The sequence below is a fragment of the Pinus tabuliformis genome, chromosome 7 (assembly GCF_031772625.1).
Source record: "Pinus tabuliformis cultivar Carrire ecotype Pingquan chromosome 7, CPIR1, whole genome shotgun sequence".
In the NCBI taxonomy this organism is placed as follows: domain Eukaryota; kingdom Viridiplantae; phylum Streptophyta; class Pinopsida; order Pinales; family Pinaceae; genus Pinus; species Pinus tabuliformis.
The window spans coordinates 1712170481-1712183419 of NC_142293.1; the positions used below are offsets into that span (position 1 = coordinate 1712170481).

At 41.2% G+C, this 12939-nt stretch overlaps 1 protein-coding gene across 2 annotated transcripts in view; it reads left to right on the top strand.

The window, feature by feature from the left end:
- LOC149255173 (nucleoside hydrolase 3-like) overlaps positions 1 to 12939 on the top strand; it is a 386258-nt gene that overhangs the window by 160105 nt on the left and 213214 nt on the right. For both annotated transcript variants that reach the window (XM_089460377.1, XM_089460376.1), the window contains one exon: positions 1522 to 1641. In XM_089460377.1, the coding sequence (XP_089316503.1) occupies positions 1522 to 1641 (120 nt within the window). The remainder of the gene's footprint in view (positions 1 to 1521; positions 1642 to 12939) is intronic.

Below are 12939 nucleotides of genomic sequence, written 5' to 3' on the forward strand. Positions count from 1 at the left end.
ATTATCGAGAGGCGGATGGTAGACTTAGTAGTGATGGTTGGCAATGTGTGGACATAGAGTCACTGCATTCAACAACTAGTAGAAAATGGACTCACAACACTGTTTTGTTTCATAACTCGCGACCAGAATGTAGTTATTCTTACCATGCCTCTCAATCCAGATATGTCTATGAAATTTTGAGATAAGCTTATGACTATTAAAGGAAGGTATTGGAGCCTTTAATAATGATCATATATTAATTGAGAATTTTATAAGATTATGTTGTAAAGTTATTTTAGACTAATAAAGTGACTTGAAGTAAATTCGTCACACACTACTTTTATGTACTTGAGTAATTCTCACACTTACCTCTTCTCTCTCATAAATATCTTCTACGATACAAATTGAATAATATTGAAGTAATCTCCTCTCTTCATTCTTCTACATGTTATATTTTTTATTCACAATAGTGAGATACAAGTGGATCTATGAATGAAATTCCTTCTCTTATGCCTATCATCTACGACATACATTCAACAATAGGAAAGTAATGCATTCTATCTTCATTCTTCTACACGTTGTGTTTAATTTGGCAATATTGAGATACAAGTGGATCTATGAATGAAATTCCCCCGCTTATGCCTATCGTGAAATGGACATGGAACTTGGCATCCAAACCACTGGTAGTTCCCTTAAAAGAAAACAACCATTGGGTCCAAGATTAAATATTCATTCACCCTTTAGATAATACCACTTTGGAAAACTTCTTTGGTTATCAGTAGTTGCCAGTCTTTTTATTTTTCACACAGTTATTTATGATTTCATCACAAGAAACACCACTACCAAAACCCTAGTGGCTATCATGACAATGTAAAATTGATCTTTTGAGGAGTCTCTCAACTGGTTGACATTTGTTCATTTGTGTGAATAGGTCTTGCATGTGCATTGTCTGTGTGTCCTTTGTGCTTATGTTTCAAGTCTAGAGAAATGGGCTATAAGTTATAACATTATAAAAATCAGCACAAGTGTGAACTTAAATTTCATTGAGTCAGGCCTAAATGGTTAGCATTTTAACACGTGTATTTTCTATCTCATGTAACCACATCAGTTTATTGGACCCTCTTAGTATGACAAATCTTGTGATTTGTCACATGCCCTGATATTTGTATGCATCTCCTTTTCCTTATGGATCTATTTGGGTTACTTTTTATCGTATATCATAAAGTTTAAATTATATTGTTTCCAGAAAATGGCATTCCCCACCTAAAGGAAAAGAAATATCCCTAAAAATTTTGATCATGGGAAAAGACAATGATTTCTCCAAGTTAGAATATGCAAAAAGGTGAAAACAGTACAAAAATAAATATTCTTAAAAAAAGTGATGAAAAACCTAGATGCTTCACTGTGACAAAATTGCATTGTGGTAGATGATGACTCAATCATTTGCATATATTTGTATACTTCCACTTGAATTATCAACAAAATATTCATGATTTTATCAAAAGTTTATTGTCTAATTCTCCCATGATGTTATGTAAACAGGATGGTTACACAAAAGAGGTATCTGGCACAGGAGTAAGAGTATTGACTGCTACCAAAGCAAAGCCAAATCATGATATCAACAGCACTCTCAACAGGGAGTTTTACAAAAGTTTCCTTGATGTAAGTTTTCATGCAATCAATAGTTTGCCAACCTATTCTGTTTCAATCAGAAAATTAAGTGCCTATGTAAAAACAGAAACAGGTAAGTTTTGTTAGCTCAAAGTTTATGACAGTTGTAAACATTCGTGGTTTAAATTTAATACAAAAAGGAAATTTGGGAAGTCCAGTGTCATTGTAACATTTGAAATTCAAGGTATGCTTGTCCAACTTAGTTCAGGGTAACCTTATTTCTCTTGAACCTTGAAATTAGTTGCCTTCACTGACTCTTTCATTCTGTTTATTGAATCATGTTCTTGTTTCGTGAAGACAATCTTTAATCTTCATTGCAGGTTAAAGGTTCACTAGTATTTTATCAAAAAAGGTACATTTTAACTGCTTCAAACACAAATATACACTGGAATCCACCAATGATACAGTTTGAACTTGTTTCTATTAGTCGATTTGGTTGTTACTAGAATAAATTCATACCATAAAAATTAAAAAAGGTACTCTTTTGGCAATTTGAGTGTTAGCCACATTTGAACTCCCCATATTGAAACTGATCTAATGTCATAAGCAGAGGGCGGTTGGAAAAGATGCAGGAACTGCTCCAAAATCTTGTATGAAATTTACTGAATTAATCCATGTATTTTAGAAGTCACCTATCATATAGTATTAGCCAGACTAATTATATTAAAAATTTTATACAAGTGTGAATTATTGTTTTTGAAACAGTGTTATATGGGATTCTTCATCTAGAGATTTAAACTAGAGTTTGGATTTCAAACCCATGCAATATTCTATTAGATAATTTGAAATTGAAGTGTGTTTATGTTACAGGCCAGGCATGAATCATGCTAAGAACGGGAAATCTTACGAATAGTCACAAGGGCCAGTTACCCACCAAGAAGTGGGTAATCCATACGACAGTCTGTTCTCCTCGTTGGACAGCCAGCCAACCTGCGGCTCAATTGATCAGCACATGACATGATGCCATAGATCCTCCACCTATTGCTCTGGTCAGATTTCTTTCTCCCATCCAGTATTCCTCCTTGAAGGAAGGTGGGTCATTTACTGGGAGGTACTTTAACCATTTTGTAATCATGTGCTTTTACTTAATGTTTTGGGGCATACTAATATGAATCAAGGGGTGATCCAGATGATTGACCGATATTGACTATATTCTCGTTCCCTCACTTCACCTGGTAGGTTAGTCTTTGACTCTCATCTAGTGCGACCTCCTCTGAAGCCTTAGGGTTTTAGGAGGGACAGTACTAGGGAGGATCTGATTGAAGTAGTGTGTCCATGGCATTCTTTACTTACCACTTTCCATCCTTCCCATTATTCCATCACTATTCTTCAGGCTAGTGGTCATTAGTCGTGGGGATTGACACCTACTCAATCTCATCCACTAGTCTAGGTTGGAAAACTTTGCCCTGGAGGTTAATGCAACTAAAAGAAAGGAAAAAGCAAAAGATAGCCACAATGAAAGAAAAAAATAAATGCAAAAGTTAACAAATGGGAAAAATCCTAGCATGAGATTTACACCTTCATTAGCCATCACTCGGTTCCTAGAGAACATGATGCTCCATCCATAAAAAGGAACCCTTATATTGTCTCCGTTACCCACCAAAATGGGTAACCCTATAGGAGGAAACTTTTCTCCTACTCTTGACAGCCATCCAATCATCCACATAGCCAACAACCCCTGACAGCCACCATTGGCTGATGGCATGCCATTGTATCTCTGCCACTTGCATAAGCCTTATGCTTCTAACCCACCAGGCATGAGCACATGGATGAAGGTGGGCTTCTACTCAAATGGTACTTTAATCATTTTGCAATAGGTGCTTATGCTTGTTTGTTTATGTTAAAATTGGAAACTAGGGCCAAACTTCATGTGGGTCACCTTATTCATGGCTGATAATATTTTTCCTAGATTCCTTTCGTCAAGAGGTGTAGAATTGATCTAAAGATGATCCGATTTCGATAAGTATTTATGGAGATATGAATTTATTTTGATTATGGAATAATTATCAAGCCGACCAGCAACTCATGTAGGCTCAGAAGCCCAACAGACGCATCTATTCATCATCAACATTTGTATATAAATACAGGAGGTCTTTTCCTCATTTGTACAGACACATCTCATCACATCTCTCTCTCTCTCTTGTGCAGAAAAGAGGCTCTTCTCCTACTGTGCAGAAGGGACACTTCTCTCACCCGTGTGGAAGGAAGGATGCATAATTTAGGGCTGCAACTGCAGATTGGAAGTCTGACCAGCACTGACCATTAGACTCTCTCTGAGAACTGCGCAGTAGGTGAAGTTGACTCTCCTTGGAAATCCGGGTGATGCCGGTAATGCTGGTGATGCTGGTGATGTCAACGATGCTAATGTCGATGATGCCGGTGATGCCGATGATGCTGATGCCGGTGATGCCAATGATGTTGATGCCGGTGATGCCGATGATGCCGGTGATGCCGATGATGCTGATGCTGGTGATGCCGATGATGCCGATGATACCGATGATACTGATGCCACTAATGTCGTTGATGCTAATGCCGCTGATCTAGGGTTTGCTGCTGCTGATATAAATCAGACTTTTGTACTATTTCTCTCCGCTGAATTATTGAATATAAAAGAAGATTTGATCAAAGGGTTTCCCCATATTGGGGTTTGTCCCTGGCTAGCCGCCACATCTTGTGTCTCTTGTCTTGGCTTGTTTTCTGTTGATCGTTTAATGTTCTATCTGCACTTTACTTATGTACATGTGATTGCTAATCTGTGGATAATAATAAGAAAGATAAGTAAACTGCTCTAAGCATAGAACATACCATAACTTAACATGGTATCAGAGCTGAGGTGAAGACAAAGCCCGAGCAAGAGCAAGAGCAATCACCGAAGAGAAGATTGGCAAGGCTATCCTAAAAGAACTATGGGGTCCTCAACACTCTTCCCCACCGAAGACAAGCTCCGTGAGAAGTCTGACTATCATGGATGGAAGATGTCTCTCGATCTAACCTTAGAAGATCAAGGAGTGTTGGACCATGTGAGAGGCAATATTGTTGAGCCTCCATCAAATGCACCCGCTACTGCCAGGAACAAATGGAAAACCGGTGAAGTCAAAACAAAGAAGATCATCTGAGACTCTATCAACAAGCGCTTGGTGGCCTCCATTCAAGAAGGCTAGAAATTCCAGGATGTATTATATGTACCTGACCTCAAAAAGAACCTGGTGTCCATCTCGACAATGGAAGACAAAGGCTACAAGGTGACCTTCAGCGATGGCAAGGTATGTGTATGGAAAAACAATGTTAAAGATGCCTTTACTCTTGGGTTTCGAGTTGATTCATTATATTAGGTTGGTGGAAGTCCGCTAGGTGTCATGTCTTGTGACACATCTCTTCAATTTGAACTTTGGCATCGAAGGTTTGCCCACCTTCATTATAAAGCTCTACCCGATGTAAGACAAAGGGTGACAGGGATGCCCAAATTCCGAGTAGAGAAAGAAGGTGTATGTCCGGGATGTGCCGAAGGAAAACAGATGACTATTCTCGAAAGACTTGGATATACTTCTTGAAAAAGAAGGATGGAGTGTTCTTGGTTTCGACACTTCAAAGCCTTAATCAAGAATCAAACCGAAAAAAAGATCAAGATCTTAAGGACTGATAATGGGACTGAATATGAATCTAACGAGTTTCATGACTTTTGTAAAGAGGCTGACATTAAGAGGGAGACTACTACACCATATACTCCTGAATAGAAAGGTGTGGCGGAAAGGAAGAACCGTACAATTGTGGAAGTTGTCTGTGCCATGCTCCATGATCAAAGACTTCCGAAGTTTCTATGGGCCGAAGCTGCAAACACCACCGTATATGTACAAAACCGATGCCCTCATCAAGCATTGGGTTCCAAGACTCCTGAAGAAATGTTCACTGGTAAGAAACCTGATATATCTCATTTTAGAATTTTTGGAAGCCCTGTATATTTTCATGTGCTGAAAGAGAAAAGGAATAAATTGGGTGCATCTGGAAAGAAAGGAATCTTCGTGGGCTATAGTGAAAATACTAAGGGCTATAGAATCTATGTAGCCAATCAAAGGGAAGTCGTGATTAGTCATGATGTCACCTTTGACGAAGATATGGCTCTCAGCCAGGTGAACAATCTTCCTACAGCGAGGAGCTCTCAAGAAGCTGACACCAGGGAACCGAAAGAAAAAGAGTATGACGAGATATTTGCACTTGTTGCCAGATATACCACCATCCGCTCGATCATAGCCCTTGCAGCTTCACAAGGATGGAACCTACATCAGATGGATGTCAAGACCGCGTTCTTGCATGGTTCGATCAAAGAAGAGGTCTACGTGGAGCAACCCGAAGAATTTGAGATTTATGATCGAAAATCTCATGTATGCAGGTTGAAGAAGGCTCTCTATGGGCTGAAGCGAGTACCCCGAGCATAGTATGAGAGGATAGATAGCTACTTGATGAAGTTGGGATTCACTAGGAGTGAAGTCGATCCTAACCTTTACTGTAAGGTTGAAGATGACAAACCTCTCATACTGGTGCTGTATGTGGATAACCTCTTTCTAACAGGAGTAGACCCTGTCATTCACAAATGTAAGAGGGAGATGGCTTCTGAATTTGAAATGAAGGACCTAGGACTGATGCACTATTTCCTAGGACTTGAAGTCTAGCATAAGCCAAGGGAAATTTTCCTATCTCAAGGAAAATATGTGGTGAAGATATTGGAAAGATTCGGTATGGTGGACTACAGCCTGTAACTACCCCGATGGAGCTTGACTTTAAGAAGTTAAGCATAAGCAATACTGGACTTTTTTTACGAAATGCCACTGAGTATCGTCAACTCGTAGGAGCATTAATGTTCTTAGTGAACTCCTGTCCAGATATATGCTTCACAGTCAACACGTTGAGTCAACATATGGTTGAACCTCACCACATACTTTCGATTGGTGCCAAGAATCTATTGAGATATCTTCGTGGCACAATTACTTATGGGTTAAGATAAACTGCCGAAGATGTGAGACTACTTGGATACACTGATGTTGATTGGGTAGGCAGTGTGGTGGATCGTAAGAGCACTTCCGGGTGTTGTTTCTCCTTGGGATCTACTTCGATATCCTGGATGAGAAGGAAGCAGAAGTCGGTGGCTTTGAGCATCGCCGAGGCAGAGTATATTGCTGCTAGCATGGCCACTTGTGAGGCAGTCGGGTTACGAAAGCTCTTCAGTGAGCTGTTTGGATTTACATTCAATACCACTGTGATCTTGTGTGATAACCAGCATGGGATTCGTTTATCAGAGAATCCCGTATTTCATGATCGCTCCAAGCATATCGATATCAGTTACCACTATATTCGAGATATGGTGCAGTGGGGAGCTATAAGGCTCCAACATATCGTATCAGATAAACAGGTCGCCGACATTTTGACAAAGCCCCTTGGAAAGGTCAAATTTTTTACTTTTTGAGAACGACTTGGTGTCGTTCAGAAACCCTCTAATGAGGGTCCTCTATGATGTATGGAGCTCTTGGAGCTCGGGGGGGGGCGCGGGGTACTTCTTGGAGTGACATATGACCACAGGGTGACTCACCATCCCCTGGTGGTGTACGTGTACACAGTAAAAGAATCAAAACTTTCCCTGTGACACCCCGTGGCAACTATGTAGCAGGATGATTAGTTCTCCTGTGAGGTTTTGATGATGTGTTCTCCATGATGATTGTGTAGTAGGATGATTAGTTCTCCTGTGAGGTCTGGATGATGTGTTCTCCATGACGATTGTGTAGCAAGATGATTAGTTCTCTTGTGAGGTCTCGATGATGTGTTCTCCATGACGATTGTGTAGCAGGATGATTAGTTCTCCTGTGAGGTCTGGATGATGTGTTCTCCATGACGATTGTGTAGCAGGATGATTAGTTCTCCTGTGAGGTCTGGATGATGTGTTCTCCATGACAATTGTGTAGCAGGATGATTAGTTCTCCTGTGAGGCCTGGATGATGTGTTCTCCATGGCGATTGTGGAACAGGATGATTCGCTCTCCTGTGGGCCAGGATGATTAGTTCTCCGTGGCATCCACTGGACAGGATGATTCGCTCTCCTATGGACAGGATGGTTCGCTCTCCTGTGGACAAGATGATTCGCTCTCTTGTGGGACAAGATGATTCACTCTCCTGTGGCTAGGATGATTCGCTCTCCTGTGGACAAGATGATTCACTCTCTTGTGGGACAGGATGAGTCTCTCTCCTGTGGACAGGATGATTAGTTCTCCTATGAGGCATCCTACCCATGCAGTCCGGGACTCATGGGAAGTACCTGTCATCTGATCAATGAACAGGGAAATGAGGATAGGGACCATAGTAGTACCGATGGACGCATCATTGCATCTACTGTACTCCCTATGCTAGGATGACCTTCATTGATCTGGGATCAATGATACTGGTCTGGGACCAGTGGTAGGAGTTATACCCATTATGACACTGACTTCGGGTTGGTTGAGGACTGGTCTGGGACTGGTGGTACACACTCTGAGACTGACTTTGAGTCAGTGGAGGATGGTATGATACATCCTCGATCACTTCTTCTTCTTCTTCATAGTTCGAGCAGAGTAGAGCAAAGTAGAGCATAGCAAGGCAGAGCAGAGCAGAGCAAGGCAGAGCAGAGTAGAGCAAGGCAGAGCAGAGCAGGGGTCAAGCTGTACAGGGCAGTGCATTTGATGGATGAATAGTAGCGATAGACAAACAAATTGCTGATAAAGTTCTCCCTAGTTGAGAGGGAGTGTTAAAATTGGCAACTAGGGCCAAACTTCATGTGGGTCACCTTATTCATGGCTGATAATATTTTTCCTAGATTCCTCTCATTGAGAGGTGTAGGATTGATCTAAAGATCATCTGATTCCGATAAGTATTTATGGAGATATGAATTTATTTTGATTATGGAATAATTATCAAGCCGACGAGCAGCTCATGTAGGCTCAGAAGCCCAATAGACACATCTATTCATCATCAAAATTTGTATATAAATACAAGAGGTCTTTTCCTCATTTGTACAGACACATCTCATCACATCTCTCTCTCCTACGCAGAAAAGAGGCTCTTCTCCTACTGCGCAGAAAGGGACTCTTCTCTCACATGTGTGGAAGGAAGGATGCAGAATTTAGGGCTGCAACTGCAGATCGGAAGTTTGACCAGCATTGACCATCAGACTCTCTCTCAGAACTGCGCAGTAGGTGAAGCTGACTCTCCTTGGAAATCCGGGTGATGCCGGTGATGCCGGTGATGCCAATGATGCTGATGCTGATGATGTCGGTGATGCCGATGATGCTGATGTCGGTGATGCCGATGATGTTGATGTCAGTGATGCCGATGATGCTGATGCCAGTGATGCCGATGATGCTGTTGCCGGTGATGCCAATGATGCTGATGCCGGTGATGTCGATGATGCCGGTGATGCCGATGATACTAATGCTGCTGATGCTATTGATGCTGATGCCGCTGATCTAGGGTTTGTTGCTGCTGATATAAATCAGACTTTTGTACTATTTCTCTCTGCTGAATTATTGATGTTAAATTGGCAACTAGGGCCAAACTTCATGTGGGTCATCTTATTCATGGCTAATAATATTTTTATTAGATTCCTCTCGTCGAGAGGTGTAGGATTTATATAAAGATCATCCGATTCCGAAAAGTATTCATGGAGATATGAATTTATTTTGATTATGGAATTATTATCAAGCCGACCTACAACTCATGTGGGCTCAGAAGCCCAACAGTTGCATCTATTCAAACATCATCAATTGTGTATAAATAAAAGAGGACTTTTACTCATTTGCACTCACTCATCTCATCACATCTCTCTCTCTCTCTACTGCGCAGAAAAGAGTCTCTTCTCTACTGCGCAGAAAAGGGTCTCTCCCTCACACATGTGAAGTCGGAAGCTGCTAAAACTGAAGCTGCAACTGCAGAAGTAAAGTTTGACCTGCGTGGACTAGAATATCTCCTCATCTAAACTGCGTTGTAGGTTGATCTGCAACTTTTGGAAGCCGCAACTTTTGGTGGTGGAATCAAGCTGATCCGACGGTCGGTTTGTGAGATATCATCTGCCCTAGTTTGATGATGAAGCTGCTAATGTTGATGTTGCTGATCTAGGGTTTGCTACTGCTGATATAAATCAGATTTATTGTACTATTTCTCTCTGCTGAATTATTGAAGATAAAAGAAGATTTGATCAAAGGGTTTCCCCACACATTGTGGGGTTTGTCCCTAGCTAGCCGCCACATCTTGTGTCTCTTATCTTGGCTTGTTTTCTGTCAATCGTTGAATGTTCTATCTACACTTTACTTTATGTACATGTGATTGCTAATTTGTGGAATATAATAAGAAAAAGAAGTAAATTGTTATAAGCATAGAACATACCATAACTTAACATGGTATCAGAGCTGAGGTGAAGACAAAGCCCGAGCAAGAGCAAGAGCAATCACTGAAGAGAAGATTGGCAAGGCTATCCTAAAAGAACTATGAGGTCCTCAACACTCTTTACTATCGAAGACAAGCTCCGTGAGAAAGCAGACTATCACGGATGGAATATGCCTATCGATCTAACCCTAGAAGATCAAGGAGTGTTGGACCATGTGAGAGGCAATATTGTTGAGCCTCCATCAAATGCATCCGCTGCTACTAGGAACAAATGCAAAACCGGAGAAGTCAAAACAAAGAAGATCATCTGGGACTCTATCGACAAGCACTTGGTGGCCTACATCTCCAACCTGAACACCTCCAAGGAAATCTACGATAGTCTGGTGAGTTTATTTAAAGTAAATGATGCAAATCAAGTTTTGTTTCTTAGAAATAAGCTGAAGGAAATCAAGAAGGGTAAAGATGAGAGTATGCAAGCATACTTCTTAAGAATCACCGAGATCAAGAATGATCTCCTATCTATTGGGGAGACTATTAATGATAGGGAAATGGCACTCACGATTCTTGGAGGATTACTATCTGAATGGTACGTGTTCAGGACTACTCTTTTGAACAATCATATAATTCTTGGTTTCAAGGAATTAATGGCTAGATGCATTCTAGAAGAAACAAGGGTAGAAGAGATAGAAATGCCCTTGCCTAAAGGTCCTCCTATTGCCTTTTCTTCTCATGCTAAGAAAATAAATAATTCCAGGTCTAAATCAAAAAGAAAGGTTGGACCTAAGGGTGGAAGAAAAGGACGATGTTACATTTGCGATAAAGCAGGTCATTATGCAAGAGAGTGCCCTGATAGAAAGGACTCACACCGGGACGATGATCAAAATCCCTCTCATGGTAATCAAAGGGATGGAAAATTCAATAGAAAAGGTAAAAGGAATACTAGAAATCAAGGAAGAGGACAAGCATTCAAGAAGGCTAGAAATTCCAGGATGTATTAAATGCACCTGACCTTCGAAAGAACCTAGTGTCCATATCGACAATGGAAGACAAAGGCTACAAGGTAACCTTCAGCAATGGTAAGGTACGTATATGGAAAAATAATGTTAAAGATGCCTTTACTCTTGGGTTTCGTGTTGATTCATTATATCAGGTCTATGGAAGTCCACTAGGTGCCATGTCTTGTGACACAACTCTTCAGTCCGAACTTTGGCATCGGAGGTTTTCCTACCTTCATTACAAAGCTCTACCCGATGTAAGATAGATGGTAATAGGGATGCCCAAATTCCTAGTAGAGAAAGAAGGTGTATGTCTAGGATGTGCCGAAGGAAAGCTCAAAAAGGGGACCATTCCCCTCAAGCCTAAGCAAGACCTCCGATATATTACAGTTGGTTCACTCAGGCATATCTGAGGTTGGCATTAAGAGGGAGACTACTACACCACATACTCCTGAGCAGAATGCTGTGGCGAAAAGGAAGAACCGTACGATTATGGAAGCTGTCTCTATGGATAGATGATGCCTGATGTGGAGGAACCCATGGATCTTATTTATCCACCTGAGCCTCCCTCTTCTAGAAAGAGGCCTTCATGGCTTAGGGGGATACTTGATGATGCTGAAAGGCATGCTGCACCCCGAGGAACCTTCCGTCAAAGTAAGAAACCTAACAAGTGTCAAGGATACCTAACCATCATGAGCACGATCATACAAAATGAGCCTCCATCATTCTCAAATGCCGTCAAGCATCAAGTATGGAAGGATGCTATGACCAAAGAATATGAGTCTATTATGGAGAATGATGTCTGTGAAGTAGTTCCCAGACCCCAGGACAAGACAATTGTCACTTCTAAATGACTTTACAAGATAAAGCATGCAGCATATGAAAGTACAGAAAAGTATAAGGCTCGTTTTGTTGCTCGTGGTTTCTCCCAGAAGGAAGTTATAGACTATGATGTGATTTTTGCACCTGTTGCTAGATATACGACCATCCACTCGATCATAGCCCTTGCAGCTTCACAAGGATGGAACCTACATCAGATGGATGTCAAGACCGCGTTCTTGCACGGTTCGATCAAAGAAGAGGTCAATGTGGAGCAACCCGAAGGATTTGAGATTTATGATTGAAACTCTCATGTATGCAGGTTGAAGAAGGCTCTCTATGGGCTGAAGCAAGCACCCCGAGCATGGTATGAGAGGATCGATAGCTACTTGATGAAGCTGGGATTCACTAGGAGTGAAGCTGATCCTAACCTTTACTTTAAGGTTGAAGATGACAAGCCTCTCATACTGGTGTTGTATGTGGATGACCTCTTTCTAACAGGTGCAGACCATCTCATTCACAAATGTAAGAGGGAGTTGGCTTCTGAATTTGAAATGAAGGATCAAGGACTTGAAGTGTGTCAGAAGCCAGGGGAAATTTTCCTATCTCAAGGAAAATATGTGGTAAAGATATTGGAAAGATTCAGTATGATGGACTGCAAGACTGTGACTACTTCGAGGATCTTAACTTTTAGAAGTTATATGGTAGTGATGTCGGACCAGATTTTGGAAATGCCTCTGAGTTTCATAAACTCATTCGCATTGATGTTCATGGTGAACCTCCATCCGAACATATGTTTTGCAGTTAGCATTGTGAGCTCATATTTGGTTGAGCTTCACTAGATTGGTGCCATGAATCTTCTGAGATGTCTTCAGGACACAATCTCTCATGGATTGAGATACACTGTCGGAGATGTGAGACTACTTGGATATATTGATGCTGATTGGGCAGGCAATGTGGTGGACCGTAAGAGCACTTCCGGGTGCTATTTCACCTTGGGATCTGCTTCGATATCCTGGATGAGCAGGAAGCAGAAGTCGGTGGCTTTGAGCACCACCAAAGCAGAATATATTGCT